This window comes from Poecilia mexicana, unplaced genomic scaffold, assembly GCF_051168715.1.
Source record: "Poecilia mexicana isolate PSO_F unplaced genomic scaffold, ASM5116871v1 scaffold_4, whole genome shotgun sequence".
In the NCBI taxonomy this organism is placed as follows: domain Eukaryota; kingdom Metazoa; phylum Chordata; class Actinopteri; order Cyprinodontiformes; family Poeciliidae; genus Poecilia; species Poecilia mexicana.
This window is the reverse complement of record NW_028263373.1, coordinates 13,509,592-13,532,061: the sequence shown is the minus strand read 5'-3', so window position 1 is coordinate 13,532,061 and position 22,470 is coordinate 13,509,592. Positions and strand designations below refer to the sequence as shown.

Here is a 22,470-nt window from a genome sequence, read left to right as displayed (position 1 = left end):
AAACAAGCTGAAGATCGATACATCTTGATCTTGTGCTTTTTGAATTCGTGTCAACTGCATACACATACTCTAATATTGGTGTACCTTGCATGCAGAGCTTCGTTCCTGCAGTTTTATTTCCAATGTGAGCGAGTATGTGGCTGTTATTTTACACGGGGCAACATTGTTCTTTTGTAGCAGTGAAGGGGGAGTGGAGCAATCTGATTCTTGTGAACTCGGCTCCTCCCATCGCTGCGGCTGCGCACTTCAATTTTTCACTCCGTTTTTTTTCTTCTTATTTTTCACTCCTACTCTGGCTTCCGGACGCCAAGATAGACCGCTGCCGCCGAATTTAAAGAGACAGGCGATAGTTATTTTAAATACGTAAAACGACAACCATTGTCTCCGAGCTTACAGACCGACCCTTCGTGCATTCGTTTGCTTAATTCGACCGTGATGTTCAGTCAAAGTCGCAGCGAGTAGTAGCTTGTCTGTCATCACTCTCCACTCTGCTGGGTTTCCAGTCTCTCTTTTTTGCCTGCTTTTCCCCCCTCTCTGCTCGTCGAGACTGTCCAGCTAGGCAAAGTAGGGTTTGCTCGCTGGCAGGCTGGCTTCCCGACCGAGAAGACGGTTTGTCGCCTAGCCAACAACTGGAGGTAACGCCGAAGCTTCCCTCTCAAGTTGTGGTAGCGGCTCTCAAGCCTCCCTACGCCGGGGATATAATGGCGAAGATTCAGACGCACAGCACCGCCAAGCAAATAAACCAAATTCAAGACAAGCCTTACGTGATAACACAAAAGCAAGTGCAGCAGCAGCACTTCCAGAAGCTTAAGGTAAGAGGACAACGGACAAGATGAGAGAAAAGTGTCGGTGTCTCAACCATTTTGTTGCTCTGGGTTTACCGTCGAGAGTAGTGAAAGGAACGGTTGGCTAACGGTAGTTAGCTTACTGGGCTAATAATAAAAGTAATTCATCGCTGACTAGCACAAGACTGACATGTAGGTTTAGACGTGGAAGCTGTTTTTCAACAAATGCGTAACTCACACTCGGGGGACTCAGTTTGTTTTACTTTTTTATTTATTTTTCAGTATTTACGCCATCAGCGGCAGCTGCTGTGAGCAAACATTTAGTCTGAGCTCGGTTGTGGGAAGTTCCTTCTTGTTGGATTTTTTCAGCCAGCTCGAACAAAGTGGAGGACGTAAGCCAGGCCAGCCAAGAAAAGGCTACTTCGGTTGATTAGCAGCTTCGTTTTCACATGTCTTTGTGGCTGCGGTGTTTTATTAAATCGGTTTGCTCCTGCCGACACAATACAGTTGGCCAGGAACCAGAGGGGACTGAACGTATTGTGTAAATGTGTATGCGGGTGGGTGTAGTTAGTGTTAGGGGACTTATTATGGCTAACATTAGCCGCAATAACCCTCTCTAGACTGTTGGAAACAAAGCTTTGCTTTTTATTTCGAGGTTAGGTTGATCAACGTTGAATCTTTTTTTAAAAAAAAAAACAAAAAATGCTTTTATTTAACATATTAGGTTGGTTTGCAGCTTTCTAACATACTAACTATACACAAGGTTATTCTGATTGCATTACAAAAAAATGATTACATTGCTGCTCGAGTTAAGCCATTACATATGACAAATAAAGCAATAAAAATGCATATTTAAAACAAAGCCTTAGTACGCCAGTTTGTAACTATTGTCTTTACAAGAAATTTACAGTATTTTCAGCCTTGATTTTACTTGGATTAAGTAAATGCATGGCCATGTGAGTGATTAGTTTACAAAACCTATTGTAACAAACTATAGATGCACGCATTATAAATCAAGGATATGATAACAGAAACTGATAATCATTTTAAGTACAATGACACAAAAAGAAAAAAACAAGAAACAAATGCTGTACCAGATGGTTGAGGTATTTTATTTCAGTAGCAAACAGGAATTAGAAGGTTATCATCTTTTCTACATTAAACCATGTCTAACCATTTTCAGATATCTAAGAAGAATTTTAAAAGTAATGTGTTTTTAAAATGCAGGAAGTAAAGTTTTAAAGTTTTCAGTCAGTTGGAAAGTTTTTTTTCAGTATTTGAATTGTTGGTCACCAAAAGGGATAATTATCTGACTCTAACTTTTATGTCAAAATAAATAAATGCCTCTAAACTGTCAATGAGAGAGGTTTCTTTTATCTGTGAAAGTAGTTTATTTTGAAAAAAACATTAGTAGAGTAGTAAAGTTGGCGGTTGGGTTATTGTATTCAATTATAACTTTTATTTACCAGCAACTTGTGCAGGACTTTTGGCTAAATAGTGGACCTTTTATTGCCTTTAACACCATAACGGATAAAAATATTTGCATGTTTTGGTTCATCTGAAAAGTATTATTAAAACACTGCTGAGACCATTCTATAATTATTAAGCTATTCTGCACCATTTGCACACAATAGAATTCAAAGTGCAATAGAATTTAAAAAAAGGAAAGTTTATTTTAAATTAACATGATTAGTACTAAATAATGGTTGAGAAAATGCACAAAAGGCAAAAAATGAACAAAACAAAAAAATCAGATGGATATTAGAGATTGGTCTTGATTTTTTTTTTTTTACTCTTTTATTTGATATTGGATCAAAAATCCAACTGTCAAAAGACCTACAATACATTCTTCTCTTGTTGCATTTCTTGGAGGAAAACAAAAATCATAATTGGCTAAAATAAGTGTTGGTACGCAAGAAAACCCCCCCCAGAAACTATCTTTATAAGCCAGAAAAAGACTGATTGGTGCATCTGTAGTGGAGTCCACGCATCCTGGACGTCTCAGGTTTACAGCGAGGTGGTTTCAGAGGTGAGGAAAATGTAAACTGTAAATGCTGTCTCCCTTTGTTAGTTTTAAACCTGGGAATGCTGAGTAAACGAGTCCTGGATGACCTGAGGGATCTCAAAGGGGCATATCTGACTTCTTTCTCTGGATTTTTGATATCAGTTCTTAAAGTGCTGTGCTTACTGTGCTCCATTTTCTTTGTGTTGATCAGGATTCTAGCAGAACGCTTTTAGATCAGCAGCAGTGAACACATCTAAAGAAACTGACTTCATTTGAACCCACTGGAATTAAAGCATTCTCACAATCTTTTTATGGTTGTAGTTGGTTCATTTAATAAAAGATGAGGTTTTTGAAATTTAATCTGAAAAAGTTTTGTACAGTTTTCTTTTTTTTTTTTTCTTTTTTTTTTTTTTAGTTCTGTGCCAATTGTCTATAACATCTGTCACATTCATTTCACCAGTAGCACACATTTATATATTGTGACTATGATTTACACATCTGTTTGAGACTAATTGTGTTTTCCCCCTTCTGCCTGTTTCTTCTGTATTTAGGTTGAAGATGCCTTGTCATATCTGGACCAAGTTAAAATTCGCTTTGCGAATGACCCTGGCATATATAACAAGTTTTTGGACATCATGAAAGAATTCAAGTCACAGAGGTACCACTGATGATGCATCCAAATAGACTAAACTTGTGTATTTTAAGCTTTCAGTGTCATGAGCTTTAAGGAATCTTCAGTGAAATCAAAAACTAAACACTAATGTCTGGTTTACATGGCAAGATTTTAAGAGACCCCACACACGACAAAAAATCTTGGGTCTAACAGATTTGGTTGCAAAGTGGATGGTGTTGAGCCACCTGGCAGGAGCAACACACCATACGTGAATCGATTTCACTCGCCAACATTCAGATTTATTATGGGAAATCTCGCAAAACGTCTCAAGACCAAATGCGAGTTCAGAGAAAGCAAATATGGAAGAAGCAACGTTTAATAAACTGAAAAAGACTTCCATGATGTCTACTAGTGTGCTATGGCAGGGTTTTAATCTTCTGTACTTTAGTTTCCCCTCCATATTTCCATCACCTTTCTTTCCGATTGACTGCCTGTCACACCCCAATCAGGCTAAGACAATCCAACATGTTAAATTTTCCCGATTTTTAGATCAGAGCAGTCCTGATGTCTTTCAGAGCAGACCAGATCACTCTTGCACACCACACACTGCAGGAATATCTGTTGAGATCGTCTTATGAGTCATTACAATAATCGGGGCGTCCTTAAGATTGCTGGGAGCAGAAAATCATGATATGAATTGGCATAAAAATCATGCTGTGTGAATTAGACATAACTCAAAATGTCTTATACCGACTCTTTGAGTCTGTAACTTTTTGTCACCTGACCTTGACTAAAGGTGATCAGTAAGTGCTTTGGCGCTTCTGTACTTTCCTGTTATGAACTTAAATTATTGTTACCAGCTGCAGGCTAGTAATATTTACACATTATAATTTACATACAGGTTACTTGCCTGGCAAGCCTTTAGTCCCTTTTTTTAAAGTTTCAATCAAATTCAGTTATTGTATCAAAGATGAATCCTCAGTAACTTCAGTTTTCTTTAGCAGTATCTTGTAATATTGTACGATAAGCAGTGACTGCGAGAAATTCAAAATCCGTAGTTGTGAGGAACGCTCATGTAAAAATACTATTTCTTTGGCATATTGACGGAGCCGTTAGATGATTGCTTACTTTGCTTAGCTACTTTGCTTGAATGTTAACACCCAAGAATCACCTGCTTGCTTCAGAGATAATCAATGTTTTTTTTAGAAAGGACCCTACTCTAATTATGTACCAGTTAATTTTAACATAGATAATTTATCATGATTGTTTTAAACTATATTTTATTTTAAACTATACTTTTTAGACTCCATTTGTTTTCATGTTTAGGAGAAGCTGGTTATTATTGCCAGCTACATTATCATGTTTGTTTATTTCTTAAATAGCATCGACACACCGGGGGTTATAAACAGAGTGTCACAACTATTTCATGGGCACCCAGACCTCGTTTTGGGCTTTAATGCCTTCCTGCCACCAGGCTACCGGATAGAGATCCCCAAGAATGGGATGGCTTTCCTTCAGTCACCATTCACTACACAGGTAAGACATCCTTTATCTCCTAAAACCCCAAAGACATTGTATGACTGTAGTTTTGGATCAATACTCCTCTGTTAAAAGGTCCTTAATGTTTAAGCCCAGAGAACTTTTACATTTTTGGAAGGATTTGGGTGGGCTTAAGTAGAACTTGCATTAAAATGTACCATGAAACTTTCCTATTTAGGGGATTAAATAGATTACAGGACTGAAGTGCCACCTCTTCCTACCTGTTAGGCACGAGCAAGCTCTGTAAAAGTCACATGTTCCTAAATGTGTTATACGTGACTCCCATATTCAACGTTTGGCAAACAATTAATGCATGAAAAGCTATTAATTTCAGATAGTTCAGTTTCATCCCTACTGGCTGTCAGAGGGTGGTGCTGAATGTTCCCTTTGTGCAGAAAATAACCAACAATTGTGACAACAAATTGGAATTCTTATAAGAAATTTATCACAAAAAATGATGAATGATACAATAAATGCCCACCATTACATAGTTGCTTACCTAATTATTGTTTTATGTTTCTGTGTGCTGTAGCTATGATTGTGCTTCCTTTTCTCAGACTCCTAAATAGGCTGCATTTTCATTTCAAAGCATAAAATAATGAATCTGATATAAACCAAACCCCAATTAAAACATATGAGAAACATTGTTACTGCTGTTCATTTTAACAGTATGAATGTGAAATTGACTTAAAATTGACTAAAACATACCTGGAGTGTTGCTCTGATTCTTTAATGCATGTTTGAGACATACTTGAATCTCTAGTGGCAATGATACAAACCACCTTCCATGTGCAGCTCCTCCTCGATCTTACAAAGCACCTCTCCCACTCAGCTCCTTCAAACCAGCAGCAGCAATTAGTAAACACTTTGTGGAACTGAGCATCTGCTGCGCTTATTGAGCTACTTCTTAGTCCAGAATCTCTGATGAAAGTTTGTAATAGAGGAATGTTGATGTGCTGAATGTCGGAAAGAGCGTTAACCTCTTAAGGACACAGAGGCCTAATTTAAAGACATTAAATTCCAACGTCAAATTTCTTTTAAGTCATGTTTGATAAATATAGCATTTTTATAACAACTGAAGGTGATGATTCATTCATCTTTCCTGCAGGTGTCTCCTGGACAGCCAGCGAAGAGTCTGACCACTCCTGCAGTGGCTGCCACCTCAGGGAGTGTCCCTGCTGCTCATTCAGAAGCAGGACCAGCCCAGACCAGTGACACCAAGGCGGCCTCATCAGACAACCAATCTTCAACCTCAGCAGGACCTTCAGAGCCTCCCAGCAAACTTTCTCTTCCCCTGACGAGCAAAGAGGGCCACAGTCAGGCCACCACCTCGTCTATCTCCCCCCCTGCTTCAGAGACAAGCCCCGTAGAGTTCGACAGTGCCATTAGCTATGTAAACAAGATTAAAAACCGTTTCCTGGACCACCCTGAGATTTATAGAGCCTTCCTAGAAATCCTTCATACATATCAGGTACCAAATATTAAGACATGTTGTGGTTACTGAGTGGCTGTATTTATTATCCTGTCCTCTTCCACCTCACAGATTTCAGCACTTACTGGTTGTTTTAAGACCTGACTACTGTTGCTCTGGTATTTCAGGAATGAATTATGTTCTCCATTACTTTGTGTTAATTTTTAAAATGGAGCCAAACATAACGCATTCCAGAAAACGCATCTCTGAAGCACAATTACAGCTACGCAAGTAGTAACTGTGATATGTAGCCGGACTAAAGTGTTAAACTTTCCTCTGGTTCTAATCCTCCAAAACACCACAGAAGGAGCAGCTGGAGGTGAAGGAGAGTCGAGGCGGCCGAGGCAGCAGCGGGATGACCGAAGATGAGGTGTTTTCCAAAGTTGCCAGTCTCTTCAAGGGACAAGAGGACCTACTTGCTGAGTTTGGACAGTTCCTGCCTGATGCCAAGCGATCACTGGTAGGTCTAGCAAAAATGGACACAGATAAATACTAATCCACTGTTGAAGCAGATGGTAGCTTAATATTTTTTGATAATTTTCACTTGTCTTTCCAGCATATCATAGTTCTTTTCAAATAATCTAAAAAATGTTGGTAGTTTTAACTTAAATTTGTTTTGCCGTTTTTCATTCATTTTTCTCTTTTTAAATTAAAATTTGTTCTTATTCTGTGTGTTGTAGTTCAGGCTAAGGAATTGATTAGTTAATTAGTTACAAATATATAAAGATTCATGCAGGACTGCAAACATCCATGCCCCAACATTCAGCCTTTCCTCCAACACTTCAAAGAAAATGTTTGATGAATTTGGCTCCTTGTTTGCTTTTACTACACACCTTCAAGAGTGAATATTTAACAATGTCCACATTAAAAACAGCTTGTAGTTGTTGCCTAAAAGCTTTGGTTAATAACTGTTAAACTTCCTGTATGCAACAAAGCTGCCAAAGGCAAAAAAAGACCAATAAGTCATCAACATTATTTCCTAATGGAGTTAGGCTGTGAAGAAAGTTAAGTTATTTTTGATCTTTAAATTTAGATCATAATTGTTTTAAAAAGCTCTTTAAAAAGTGTTTAACTTCCTGAAACTGGCAGAATCCACTACTTTTTGATCTTTTACATTTTGTGTATAATGTCGCCTTCTTTTGCACTTGTACTAATATTGAAGAGTTATGATTGAGCTCCTGGTTTTTGTTTCTGCTCCCTCTCATGTAGTTCACAGGGAGTTCCCTGACAGGAGGGAAAGAGCAGGTGAAAAAGTCAGAGGAAGAAGACCCGATAACCAAACAGAACAAGAAGAGGCCCAGACCGTTGCTGATGCATATGTCCCCACTGCTCAAGGTAAATTTTCTGTGCTGATGAAGTTTTCCTGGCGATTCACAGATTAATTGCTTTTTTAATCTGTGAACGTTTGAAAAATGTTTTGTTTTACAAAGAATAGCAACACTGAACCTGTAGCTCTAATATTCTTTCCTAATATTTTTGTGCAGTTTTTTATTCTGACAAGTTTGGGAGAATATATTTACATAATCTCCTGTTTTATACAGAGTTTACAGATGTAACTGAGACGAGTTGAACAAAAAGCAGTAGGACACATTAAAGTTCAGTTGTCTTATTTTTACTCAGAAAAAGATGAAGTATCCCTGCGCCAAAGATCAGTCTTTTGCTTCTGTCGGGAAACATGGTGTCTTAAGAGAATTCTCCTTTTTTGATAAGGTAAGGTACCAGATTTCATGAGTTTTTGTTAGATTTTGCTTTGGTTTTTCTTCTTATGTGGTTGATCAGTTTTGTTTTGTTTTTATTTATGTATTAATTCTTTAAATTGTTTTTGTCATATCCCCATTTGTTCAGGTTCGTCGCCTGTTTAAAAGCCAGGAGGTGTACGAGAACTTCCTGCGATGCATTGCCTTGTTCAACCAAGAAGTGGTTTCTGGGGCAGAGCTGCTACAGCTAGTGACTCCATTCCTGGGGTGAGTGGCTTAAAATATGGATAAATAAAATTGGAAGATAAGAAAGATGCCCACTATTCAAGTGTTGATGTAATTTTAAAAATGTAGCCCATTTTTACAACAGGTGCAACTTAGAACTAAACATAATTATATCTATAAATTAATTTTCACACTGTAATATTCATACTTTTGTAAATTAGCATAAATTTAATTTAGAGGACTGTTACGACTATCACTGGATAATTAAAATCCTGTCATATTTAGAATGTTTTCAGTCGTTCATCTGGACTTCTCTCCATACGTGACATCTTGCAGGAAGTTTCCTGAGCTGTACTCTCAGTTCAAGTCATTTCTGGGGGACAAAGAGCTCTCTCATGCTGTGTCGGGGCTCGCTGATCGTTACATGGAAGGAGGAGGTGGAAGAGAAGTGGATTATGCCTCTTGTAAACGCCTGGGTTCGAGCTACAGAGCATTGCCCAAGACCTATCAGCAGCCAAAATGCAGTGGGCGCACTGCTCTTTGCAAAGAGGTACAATCAGAAGTCGTCATAGTATTATTCTGTTTTGTTTTGAAGACTTTCTTCCCCCGTCTTTTTCTCACATAAAATATTGTAAATTCTGATTAAATATTGTTTGCAAGTGCAAATCTTTGATTGCAGATTAATAATCTTTTCTATCTGTGCATGTTAAGGTCCTAAATGACACATGGGTTTCATTCCCCTCCTGGTCGGAGGACTCGACCTTTGTTAGCTCAAAGAAGACTCCGTATGAAGAGCAACTGCATCGCTGTGAGGATGAAAGATTTGAGGTGACCATAATATTTATTGTGAAATGTTTTTTTTAATAAAGCATATGATTTTTTATCTATTTGCAGGTTAGGTCTTTTAAAATATCTCATTATTAAACTCCATTGTTGCGAAACATGCGACTGTCTCATCTAAATGCTCCGTCTGTCACATTTTGTCAAACTTGTAGTTGGACGTTGTGCTAGAGACGAATTTGGCCACCATCAGGGTGTTGGAGAGCGTACAGAAGAAGCTGTCTCGCCTGTCACCAGAGGACCAGGAAAGATTCAGATTAGATGACTGCCTGGGTGGCACCTCTGAGGTCATCCAGCGCCGTGCTGTGTATCGTATCTATGGCGACAAGGCCCCTGAGATCATTGAGGGACTGAAGAAGAGTCCCGCCACCGCTGTGCCTGTGGTGCTTAAGAGGTTTGTCTTTTTATATTCTAACTTCAAGTTGTTGTTTTTTTTACTCATCTTTTCTAAAAGTTCAACATCCTCTACATCAACATGCATTGTTGCTCACATTGTAGGATTGTTATCTACGCTAATGAACATCTCAAACTCTATGTTTTATGGTTTGGGATGTTGATTCATGCTGTGGGAGCTTGAATCAACTTAAGTGCTGATTTGTAATATTTTTATGTCAGTGCCAAGTAGATCTTTGCAATATCTCCATCACAAAGGACTGCTCTATGAAATATTTGGTAGGATACTATCTGACTATAACGCTGTGCATTTTAATAGGCCTGTTGAAAGGACTGCAACTGATTTTAAGCAACACCTGATGTGTTTCTTAAGTGGCTGAGATCCTGTAACCTATAGAGCATGGTTTGGACTTAATTATTTTTTATTGGGGGGCAAAAAAAAGAAAATTTGCATAATTTTTCTCTTGTAATACATTAAAACAATCAACTACAAAGAAAAATGACCAGATGCAAAATTAAATAACTGCTTCGGTATCAGACTAGACGGCAGACTTTAGTCTCTATTGTCTGGTTTTTTGTTTGGCCTAAGCGCCCTAAGTATCAGTCTTAGCTCAAAACATCTCTGCATTTGTTCTGCATTCTTGTATGGAGAACTGAAAGCCCATAGCAAGAATTTTCCAAATGCTTTAATATCTGGTTGCACACTTAATATTTATTACTGTGTTTCATACAATGCATCACTGTTATGTTTTTCACCATTAAGGTTGAAAGCCAAGGAGGAGGAGTGGAGAGAGGCCCAGCAGGGTTTCAACAAGATTTGGAGAGAGCAGTATGAGAAAGCCTACCTGAAGTCCCTGGACCACCAAGGAGTGAACTTCAAGCAGAATGACATGAAGGCCCTGCGGTCAAAAAGTCTCCTCAATGAGATTGAAAGCATCTATGATGAGGTAAACGTCTTGATAAACGTTTAAAGAAACATCCAACAGACTTGTTCTGTTTACATTTGTTTATTTTCAAGTTGAGCTTTCCCACTAGTTTTTTGTTACACATAAGATGAAAAATCATCATTTAGGGAATTATCATGACACATGTCTTCAATTAAAACCATGGCTCTTGAATGTAGGTGATGATTTGAGGTATGAAACTTCACAGCCATGTAACTGGACTTCTTGACGGTTAGAGCAACTTAATGAAAAAGGCAAAACTGGGCTGTTTTATTTTCACAATTTCATCATTGTTATGAAACCTGTTATAAACACTGCAAAAACACAAAGTGTTACAAAGTATTTTTAGTTTCTTGTGCAAATGTGTTTGTACACTTGATATAAGCTAAAACTAACATACAAGTACATTTTCAGCAAGATAAAGGAGCTTGTTTTAAGTCAATATCTTAATACTAATAACGTAGTCATTCTACTGGCAGATTATTTCACTTGGGAATAATGTCTTGTTGGAAGGGAAATAATCTGACAGTGGAACTGGGACTTGTTTGCTTTCTTTTAAATCAGCATTAAGTAATTATTGACATAAAACAAGCTTCTATGTCGTCCTGAAAGGTCACTTGTAAGTTAGTTTTGCCTTGTTTCAAGTGTACTTATTTGTGATTTTGCAGTGCACCTCTATTATCTTCCTCACTATCTCTTTATTGAACTGTTTTTCCTTCATTCCAGCGTCAGGAGCAGAGCACAGAAGAAGGAGGCGTTGGTCATCAGAGCCGTAACGGTTCGGGCTCGATGTCCTCCAGCGAGCCTCACATGATGTTCACATATGAGGACAAGCAGATTCTGGAAGATGCCTCCTCCCTCATCATCTATCATGTGAAACGGCAGCCCACCATCCACAAGGACGACAAGGACCACATCAAGCGCATCATCCAGCACTTTGTTCCCGACCTCTTCTTCTCTCGCCGCGGTGAGCTCAGTGATACAGAAGAATGGACCGATGAGGAGGCGGAGCCTGAGGACGGGGCAGAAAGAGGGGGCGGAGCCTCTGTACCAACGGCAGCAGCTGGAGGAGGAAGTGGCCATCTGAACAGTGCGTCAGGGGGATCAGCAGCAGCAGCAGCAACAGCCACAGGAAGTCAGCCTCCATTACAGCCAGCTCAGAACCAGAACCAGAACCAGTCCCAACTGCAGCAGCAATTCAACGGTGAGTCCAGGAGGAGGCGCTGCAGCCCATCTCAGCCTACGGACACTGAGCCCTCCAGCACATCCAGTAGCACGAACCAACCTGCAGTGACGACTTCCTCCACCCCTGGCTCAACTCCCATGGAGGCGAGCTCCAGCGCCGTGGGAGAAAAAGTGGACCTCCGCGACCCAGAAGCAGAACACCAGAAGGAGCTGGATGGCGTCTATAACCTCTTCTTTGTAAACAACAACTGGTATTTCTTTTTGCGGCTGCACCAGACTCTGTGTTCGCGGCTGCTGCGGGTTTACCGGCAAGCTGAACGGCAGCTGCTGGAGCACCGAGCGGAACAGAGCCGGGAGAGGCTGCTGATGGCGGAGGGGAGGAGGGAGAAGGCGTGCGACCTGGCCATGGAGCTCCGCCTCAAACAGCCCAGTAAGTATTTGTCAGTGCAAAGAGGAGGTTAGGACTCCTCTTTGCTGACTTATCAGCACTGATTTCTTTAGTTTTGGAAGATTAATGATCGGCTGATACTTGCATGTGAAGCTGATCTTATCCACTGATGTTATCTACCTGAGCAAAGGTCTAAAAATCATCCAGTGTCCTTTTCTGCTCCCCTATGAGAGAGGCTTGACTGTTAGCCCCGCCCACCAGGTCATGTCTGCACATTCGGAGTTAACAATAGTCACCCCACTGTTACCAACTTAGAAACTTTCTTGCTATATTTAGCAACATGTCAGACCAACAAAATGGTATTGGGTAAAATCGGAATCGTCCGGTCAGGCTTTTTAAAGAGCTGTAATCAGGGACCAGCCGATTTACAGGACTCAAACTTGATTAGTTGCTTCAATTTATTCTTATAAAAGCCTTCATCTAAACAACATTAGCCACATGTGATGTAAAGAAAATGTGAATCTAATAATCTCTGAGTCTACAGGTAGGTTTGAATCAGATTTCCTGCTGTGCATGTGATCATATGATGGCAGACGATGCAGTCTGGAAATGATTGGGATTTAATTTAAGTCATTTCCAGATCTGAAAGGATGAAAGATTTTTATTCCCTATCCCTTGTACCAGATTATGTATCTTTTTCTGCTATTAAAAATATAAATATGTAAGTATCTGGAAAACAAAAAGACCTAATTGAACCTTTCTGATTGTGCTGTTGGGTTAAAAAAATGGGTTAAAAAGACTAAAGAGTGGGAGTTTATGCCTGAAAAATCATGGATCCTACATAGAGATGCATAAATAACATCGACATCACCCAGTGATTTTTTTAACATATCTGTCTTGGTTAGGGCTGCTGTAAACAAATATTTTAGTAAATACGGGATATTTACGACACCTTCACTGGTCACACTCAGAAACTCATCTACCAGCCATGTACGATGCGCTCCGCCACCCGTTTCTTCAGACCGGGATATGAAATTTATTGTGCGGTTCGTCGGTAAAGCTACATTTACACGGTAAGCATCAGCTACTCAGCCGCCTGCCCTGTTCAGGCTATCCGCTCACCTCAGCGCTCTTCCCGCCGTTCGCTTTCAACCAGCAGCCCCGGAGGAGAAATGCTGCCGTACTCCAGGCATTCCCCCAGTCATTTTAAGGATGCTTATTGGTTCCCCAAAAACGATAAAAAGTCGGGCATTATCATCAATCAATAAAATCCCCACGGGCCAATCTTGAAGATTGGACTTTAAGCTGCTGAGGCTTAGCTTTTGTCAACAACTCAGAGGCGGAAGTGGAACACGGTGCGCTAACTAATAAAACATAAATTAACGAAGCTTCGAGGCAGGTAAATTTTCCTCGAGGAATTTTAGTAATCGAGGTACTCGACTCATTCGAGGAATCGTTTCAGCCCTAGTCTTGGTACGATAAATAAACAGGGCTAATATTAACAGCAATATTTATCTCACTGTTAATATGGTTCCCATTTGTTTCTGGAGGAAGAGGATCTTGGTCAAGTGACGGTGATGTAGGATCAGTGGTTTGGTCCTTTTTTTCCCCAAGGTATCAAATTGTTAGTGAAATATTGCATACAAGTGATATTTTTTGATTGGCCATAAAATCAATATTATCGAATACTAATATCTGCTCAAATCTATCTATTTGTGCATCCCTGATCTTAAAATGTGTGTGGAAGCTGAGAGAAAGTGGTTAGCTGGCGCTTCACACCTGTTCTATTACTTGGCTTGTTTGTGTTCAGAAAGTGAAAGTCAGATTTCAGTTAAAATAATCTGTTAATCATACAAGTTTCAGAATTGCTCATTTGTTGCAGTATTAGTTGATCAATGCATCTAGTAGTCGCCTTTTATAGATCGACTCTTCTCCCTAAATTAATTGAGGTCAAATATACAGGTGGGGCTGCATTGACTGTCAGGCAGCCATGACGGGCGATTTGCTTACTCACGTTCACCCTGCTGCAATATTTTGAGAAAAGCAAGTGATGAGCTGCTAGCAGACCAGGAGGTGAAAATTGTTGCTGGATTATAGAGAACTGAGATAGTTTCTGGATGTTTGGAACTGGATCAGATAAGTCAAAGGGTTGATAAATCTGAATGTATAGCTTAACATTTATTACAACAGAGCTAACCACTGGTGCTCTGTTACTTTGGGAACATGCAACGCTTAAACCTCGCGTCCTGCCCCTTAATATTCACTAATAATGGTGGACAGGAAAGATAATTTAAAGTTAAACTCTTTCCAGCAAAACATTTTTCTTGCTTAATTTAAGGAGTTTTCCAACCCTTTCAACTTCCTGCTGCCTCTAACTCGAAGCACCAACTCTGACTGTTTAGCAATTAGGAAAACCTCCATCTGCTTGCTCCCTACTTCAGGCAAACTGGACAACTAAATACTAGTACTAGTAGAAATTGCCTTTTAAGGTTTTTGATAGGACAAAAGTTAGAGCTGTTCATGAAATGGTGCTTTAAAATAAAGTGTAGTTCCTGTAATAGGAAAAAAAATACCCAGTTAAATCTGAAGATCTGTTTTAAAACCGCCCCAGAATAGATTTGCATATCTGTAAATGTCAACCCTGCAGAACACACACAGCTCTGGGTTTCAGATACACGCCGACTTCTACCTGGAGGGAAATGACTAAGCTGCTCTTTAACGAAACGGTGTGAAAACCCGTAACATCGCCTCTTTGTCCGCAGGTGAGGTGGAGTTAGAAGAGTACTATCCAGCCTTCCTGGACATGGTGCGCAGTCTCCTGGACGGCAACTTGGACTCCACACAGTATGAAGACACGCTGAGAGAGATGTTCACCATCCACGCCTACATCGGCTTCACCATCGACAAGGTCATCCACAACATCATCCGGCAGGTGATTATGCTTCTACGCCTCTGTCTTTTAGCTTGGTCTTGTTCCGCTTTGAAGCAGTTGTTCTGTAACCCATTCTCCTCTGCCCTCAGCTGCAGCACCTGGTGAGCGATGAAGTGTGCCTGCAGGTGGTGGACCTTTATCTGGCTGAGAGGAAGAGAGGGGCGGCAGGCGGGAACCTGTCCTCCCAGTGCGTCAGAGCAGCTTGGGAGACGAGCTACCAGTGGAAGGCTGAGCGGATCATGGCTGAAGAGAACTGCTTCAAGGTGAGCACAGTGCTGCTGCAGGTAGAGCTGGATAACCCCGAGTGAAACTAAAGCAGATTAAAAGTTTACATTAACAGGCCTTCTTTACTCAAATACCCACAAATACTGCAACAAACTGAATTCAGAAATGGAGTATGCTTCTCTGCAATATATTTTCAGTGTAAATAAAGCCGTTTTGTGTATCCCTCTGAGGCTGCTGGGAAAACATTAGTTTTTTTTTTTTTTTTTTTTTTTTTTGTTGTTGACTTTGCCTCTGACTGAACCTCTAAGGTAATCGACGTCCAACTGGGAGATGAATGTCCACCCCTGTCTCAGATCCTTAGTAGTTTTTATCGACTTTTCTTTCAGTATTGAACTCTATTCATCTCCAATGGCTCTTACATCAACTTTGGTCACTTCCCTGTCTTTGCTGATGAAAAGCATCCCCACATCATGATTCTGCCACCTTTTGTTTTACTTTAAACATGGTCTGTTCAGTGTCGGTTTTGACAAAAAAGTTCGTCTTAGACCATCTTCCTCTCCATGTTTGTTGTGTTGCCCCACATAGCCTCTCCACAGTTTCATCCCTTACCTGTTTGCTGTGTTTTCCAACCGAGCCTAAATCACACACAAACGCACTGTGTGACGCAAAGCCAACTTTTTGTGCATAGATGTGACAGATATCTGTCTTTTTCCAGGCCCAACGCCGATCTCTTCACTCCCTGAAAAACCTAATTTGTGCCACTTCTGTGTGTGCCACTTGTTCTTTCCGATATGTATCTGGTAGTTTTAAAAGCATCTGCAGTCTGAGCGGTCATGTCGCCTTTTTTATGAGTTTTACATCATTGATGTGAGACATGCGTCATCATTCTGCCTCAGAAAAAGCCAGAAGCAGCAAATCAGGACATAAACAGTGGCTGAAAATTATAATTATGAATTGATGAAAGAAGTCTGTGTCAGTGAAGCCCATCACATCGCGATCCCGCCACTCCTGGTCTGACCGCACATCCAAACAAACATTCTCTACTGAATCTCAGTGCTGCGCAAAAGGCCAGCACTGTTGTTTGTGCTTTCTTTTTATTAGTTTCCTTTGTGCCGTTATGATTTGGGGACAATACTGCCAGCTCTGAATAACTTTAAAATTGACCCATAGACAGCGGCATCCATTATTACCTCCATAAACGCCGTGCTTCTGTGACGTCAACCGTGATGATTTCAGCAAAAAATAATCCTGTTGCCTTGTTTGCCGTTTTTGCTTCTGTTGGATTTATAAGTGAACCAAATAAAATATGCGATTAACTGCGTTAACATTCTTAATGTATTGCAATTTTATTAATTAATCAAAATTGATGCTGTGAACTCTGGGCTTGAATAATTTTATTACCAGTTGCAATTATTATTTTAATGTTAAAAATAGGGATGTGCCGATCAGGTTTTTTCCTACCGATACCGATCACTCATGAGGGCCGATACACCGATACCGATCACATAATTATTATTATTATTATTTTTTATCATAAACCCTACCAGTTACATTATGTGGAAAAAGGAACCATGAATTCACCTTAATTTAGACAAAAACTTGTTTTTAATAACTTTTTTCAAGAAGAAAACTAAACTAAACAAGGCATTGTGCGAATTGTACTGCTATTGATAATACTACCTTTAACAGACTGATAACGTATGAAGGCTCTGAAGAGGCTAAATAATGCAAAGAGCCAAAATAAAACCTCTCAACATTGCCAAAAAAAAAAAATTAAAGTATAAAACTTAACATTCAAAGGCAAAAACAGGTTCCATTACAATAAACAATCCAGAGTTACTGAATGAAAACTTCCTGTTAGCATGGCGGCTAGCTGATTACTGCTAGCTCTGATTGGCTGTTTCTGACTGAGCGGAGTAATTATGCAGAACAGGGAGGAGATCGATTATTTTTTCAGAGATTATCTGTCTCATGTTAGGACAGCGAAAGTTTTAATACGTATGTAAAATGTATTTTTTTAAGTTAGATGCTGCAGCTTTAATCAGAGGTTCGGTGTGAGAGTCACTACCAGGTGGAGCAGAAGCGAAGCTCCGTCTGTGAAACATTACTACCTGTAGCGTAGCAGCATTTCAACAGCGAGAGCAGAACCAGCGTCTTACATCGCAGCTCGAAGACTTAAATAATTTTCCAGGTTATTTGTTTAGCTTTCTGACCGTCATGCTAATCCGGGTGAGTGTTTGTAGCTGTGCGCTGCTTTACCTGCTATCTGATCCTCCGTATGTCTTTTTTACTGCAGTGAGCCTCGATGTAGCCAAACTCCTCAAGTATGGCAATGTTTTACGTCATATTATTAGCTTCGTTGTGTTGATGCATTTTGACCTGCTTTAATTTTCCGCCGCAACACGCAAACTTCCCCATTCACTCAGTGCGTTATAGTTCCTCATCGCTTAGGATTTGTTGCTGCGCGTTTACGCAGTGAAGGAAAGAGGAGACCAGCTGCACAGGCAGGTTGGAAATGAGATGATCGGTATCGGCAACAAGAGCCAATGATCGCCGATCACCAATCATGCACTTTTTCACGAAAATCGGCCCGATTGTGATCGGTGACCGATCGATCGGCACACCTCTAGTTAAAAATAATAAATTTTTTCTTCCCTCCATTCGTTTCTTTCTTCTTTTTTCCGTTTGTTTTCCTCCCATCTACCTGCCATAAATCGACTATGAGCTTTTAAATAATAAATATGCAATAATAAAAATGAGCCCTTGAACAGTATGCAGTGTTATAGAAGAGTCGTAACCCTGTTAACATTAACTCGTATCTGCAGCACAGAATTAGTGAACAGCATTTCAGCTCAGAGGTTGTTACCGTCACGGCGGCCGAGCAACCTCTGCAGGAGTAATGCTGCTGTGCACAAATAAAAAAAACACATCATCCAGCAGGGAAACTGGGATGGATGAGGTCCTTACAAAAAGGAGAATTTAAATGTTAAAGTTGAAGCACTTTTTGAATCGTCTTCTTGCTCAGATTGATAATGTTTTGTTTTTCTCAGGTCATGTTTATCCAAAATAAAGGTCAGGTGACGATGACCCTCGAGCTGCTGGACACCGAGGAAGCTCAGGCTGATGATCCGTTAGATGTTCAGGTAGCCATGCTAATGGATAAACATGTTTACACACAGAAGAACAATCCGTCTGAAGTTAATGATTAAACATGACTCTTGTTTCCATCAGTGCCTGTCGAGCTACATGGAGCAGTTTGTGGGGACAGAGTCCAGTTTGTGCTCTCAGGCAGAAGGTTACTTCTTCAAACCTGTGTTCCTGCCCAGGTAGGAGCTCCAGAAAAGAACAGGATGTGTTTATGCCACTGCAGAGCATTTCCCTTCTGGTTTGTTGAATGGTTACCAGTAGATGGTTTGTTTAACAAATTTCATGGGTTGTTCCTCATACTTTTCTGGGGATTAAAGCAGTTCAACATTTTTTAGCCAAAATGTCTGCTACATCTGACTATAAAGTCTACATCAGGATGCACTTTAAAAATGTCTTACTTTATACATCGCTACCAGGAATCGACAGGTTTTTATCTTACAATTTGGCTGGGAAGCATCGAAACTCTCCGTTTCGTGTATTTGGATTTAAGAGTCTGATTTAGATGAAGAAACTGAAAATAAAATGTAACTAATGCAACACTGTGAAAGTTTGAGTGATTGAACAGTTGTGTGAACAATGAGCATTATGCAAACCAACACTTTTTTTTTTTAAGTCTTCATCAATGTGTTTTGTTGGAAAGGAACCTGCGGCGTTTCCGGCGCTGGCAGGTGCGGCAGGTGGAGGCGATGCGCTGCAGGAGAGAGTGGCACCGGCAGCTGGCCGTGGAAAATGCCGGCAGTCTGGAGTGTCGGTTCAAACTCAACACTCACAAGATGGTGTTTGTCATGAACTCCGAGGACTACATGTACCGCCGCGGCGCGCTGGTAAAGGCCAGGAAGGTAGGTGCTGCTCCTCACCTCACATACCAGAGACGTCTAAATTGCACACACGCGCTGAAGACACTTTGACCTGACTCAGCTGCACAAATTGGTTCTCCTGAAAGGTCCCACCCACTTTGCCAGAAGATGTCTTTAAGTTGTCAGAATACTTCATGTGAGATTCAACTGTTGGTTTTTCCATTCTGCTGAAGTACTTCCTGCGTACATTAGTTGGTTATAATATGATTGGCCCAAAAGTTTAAGCAAAACTAGACCTGAAAGGATTTAAGTGACATAAATAACTCGCTGTCACTTGTTTAATGTAACTACATATATTCCCCCCATTGCATCAGGCCTATATATCTTCATATTTCTGTCCTTTTATCAACTCGTCTGTCCGTCCATCCTTCCCTCTCTCCCTCCCTCCCTTGTTCGTCTTCTTGGTGATTTTGGAAGATCTCTTATTTAGAAACCTTAAAGATGTTCCTTGATAAACTTTTTTTTACCTTTATCATCTAATGTCATTCCCTCATCAAAAACATCCCTGGTAAGAAGGTTGTTAAAGGCTAATGGAGGAGGGATGTTGTGACAACTTCCTGAAGGCGGAGTTTCAGAAAGAGCAGGAGTTTTTAAAGAAACAGAGACTCAATTTTAAGGCTTTACATGAGGAAGTCCAATTTCTTCCACATCATATTTGATATATGTGGCATGTTGTTTTTTTTAACAACTGAAGGTAACACTGCTACTTGATTATGCTGTAAAACACACAATACTGCCCCTTTAAAAAATGAGCAGAAGCTGTGGAGGTTTGACCTGAACACTGTGAAGGACGCTGACCGTCTTCCCGCTCTCCTACAGTCACAGCACCAAGTCGCAGCGTGCCAACACGAACGCTTCGACAAGTGGCACCAAAGCTGGCTGGCCAGTCACGTCCCGGCCTCGGCCGAGCGCTCGGTGCAGAACTGGTTAATGGGCGAGGAGGAGGAGGACTTCATACCCTGCAAGACCACCTGCCTGTCCACCGAGCTGAAAGGACAGGCGGTCAACAGATACCAGGTTCATTACAGCAGTAGCAAAGCCCCGTCCTCGCCGTGAAGATCGGCAGGCAGCCTGCGGCGCCCTCACAGGTAAATGCATGGACTTACAGGACATCTGCACACTAAACAGACATGAACAGCTACAGTCCCATTTCTCCGCCTCCCTCCCACATGGTCACTCATGGATGAATAAAACTGGCAGAAACACTGCGAGTCGGTGAGTGAGCGTGCAGAGCGAGGGCAAGGACCAACAGACTGAAGTAATCAATGAAAGCAAACGGTTTCTGACTGATGCGATCGGTCGGACGCAACTGCACAAACAGAGCTCATCTGCAGCAGATCTATCATCCCGGCTCTAGAGTTAACAGGACTGATGGTTGATCAGCCGAGAGATCATGGAGTTTGTTTCAGAAATGTGAATGTCTTCCTTTTTTTTTTTTTTAAATGTTGAGTGTAGTTTTTAGCTTCTGAAGCCAGAGAGCCTTCTGCCTGTTGGTTGATTCATGCGTGTTTATATGGAGAGATAATGGTAAATGTTTGTGTGTATGTGTATCCTGCTCTCTACATTTTGTCTGTGAGTCCAGAACAGGCTTTATAACTATAGTATCTACATTATTACTGTATGTGCATATATACAGGGATCCTGTATTTTTATATATGCATCTACACAAGTCGATACATCAGAAGATCATGTGATTCCTGAAAGTATTTGTTGTCAGCCAACCTTGATGTTCGTGCTCCTCTTCTTTTTATTTTTTTTTATTTTTGTATTCTTCCTTTTTGTGTTGTAGCTAAATGAGTTATCACCGGGGCAACAAGGAGTGCTTAAATTTAATGGGTTTAATATTAATGAAACAGTCAAATTATGTACTATCCATGATTTCACAAAACATTTCTTTTGCATTGTTCTCTTTTGCATACTGACATTGAAAATAAAAGCAAAGTATCATCAGTGTTAAAAAGAATGTATAATGTTTATCTTGTATCAGTTATCAGATAATAAACAACCTAGTTGTGACCTTCTTAGACTTGGACTGACGGGTTGTTTGTTGCTCCAGATATTCATCAGCTTGAATGCCACGAAGAAGCTGCAGGAGTAACACGAGATACCGCAGCTGCACTCAAACGCATCATAAAGTACATTATTAACTTCACTGTACGTCATCCAAACCCAACAGATTTAAAGTCCAGTTAATGATTTTACCTTCGGTTATGCAGAAAAGTTACTTTAAAATGGTAAATTCTAGTGTTGTATTTCTAAATTAGACACTTATTATTATTAAGATATTGAATGAAGGGTGACGGAGAACATTTTTAGCAGGATTAATGCAAAACAAAGTGTTGAGTGTGATGCAGAGTTGTAGGACTTGGGCTCCGACTTTAAATAGAAACTGATCATGACAGGTTTTGTCATGATCCTGAAGATTAATTATGAGGAGCTGATTAAAACCGGATAATCTCTAAAGTCTGCAGGACTTTTTCAAAGGCAGTAGAATAATTATTTTAGATGACCAGACTGTAACATGGCTGTTAAAAATAATTTCTGAAGCAGGACAGATGTAACAGGCTGAACATGGGATCATTTCTCATGTCTGTTGCTCTTGCATTCATCTTCATGTTTTTCATTTGTTTGAAGCAGAATATTGCTGCTTCAGTAGTGAATAATGTCTGGAACGTATTCTGGAGCTGCTTTGCTTCCTCTGGCACAAATGAAGCAAAGCATGTTGATGGAAAACTGGTTTCACAGAAGCACAAGGAAATTCTGGGAGAAATGTCCAGATGTCTGTGAGGAACCTGAAGCTCGGACCTTCAAACAGGAAACTGATCTAAAAACCACCAAGGTTTCAAATTACATCCTAATTGCCTGATTTTATTACCATTTAAAAAAAAACATCAGTGTTATTAATTAAACAGAGGAGAATGGCTTTGCTGCCTCAGGATTTCTGCCAGAAGCTGCTATCTGACCAGGAATAATTTGTAGTGGGTCATGAAAGGAGGGAGGCAATAAGAACTAAAGATACTGGTCATGAAGGGGATGGTTGTCTTTGGTAGCACTGGCAGGAGGCAAATCGAACAAGGTTTTTTTTTTTTTTTTCCCGCAAATTATCTAATTTTATGTCGCAACATAGTGACGGTTTTAAGAAATATGCAAACATCCTTTTATTAAACCTCAGGTTGCAACTTTAAAAGTGGCATTTTATGTTTAGCTTAGAAAAAGTAATTTTG

General features: G+C 40.2%; 1 protein-coding gene across 1 annotated transcript; it reads left to right on the top strand.

Moving 5' to 3' along the window:
- The first annotated feature begins 42 nt into the window (after positions 1-42).
- Positions 43-21,270, top strand: sin3b (SIN3 transcription regulator family member B). Its single transcript, XM_088004988.1, has 19 exons — positions 43-812; positions 3,342-3,448; positions 4,786-4,939; positions 6,051-6,413; positions 6,718-6,873; positions 7,623-7,748; positions 8,034-8,123; positions 8,259-8,377; positions 8,672-8,885; positions 9,047-9,163; positions 9,331-9,569; positions 10,332-10,515; positions 11,239-12,127; positions 14,848-15,017; positions 15,107-15,280; positions 18,293-18,385; positions 18,474-18,568; positions 19,030-19,228; positions 20,066-21,270. The coding sequence occupies exons 1-19, from the start codon at positions 702-704 to the stop codon at positions 20,300-20,302; spliced, it is 3,837 nt and encodes a 1,278-aa protein (XP_087861114.1). The 5' UTR covers positions 43-701; the 3' UTR covers positions 20,303-21,270.
- The last annotated feature ends 1,200 nt before the right edge of the window (positions 21,271-22,470 follow it).

Bases quoted from the DNA above. Each gene is read 5' to 3' on its own strand.
- sin3b (XM_088004988.1), top strand. From the start codon at position 702: ATGGCGAAGATTCAGACGCACAGCACCGCCAAGCAAATAAACCAAATT. The intron at 9,164-9,330 runs GTGACCATAATA...TCAAACTTGTAG, and splicing joins GTGAGGATGAAAGATTTGAG to TTGGACGTTGTGCTAGAGAC. The intron at 10,516-11,238 runs GTAAACGTCTTG...CCTTCATTCCAG, and splicing joins TTGAAAGCATCTATGATGAG to CGTCAGGAGCAGAGCACAGA.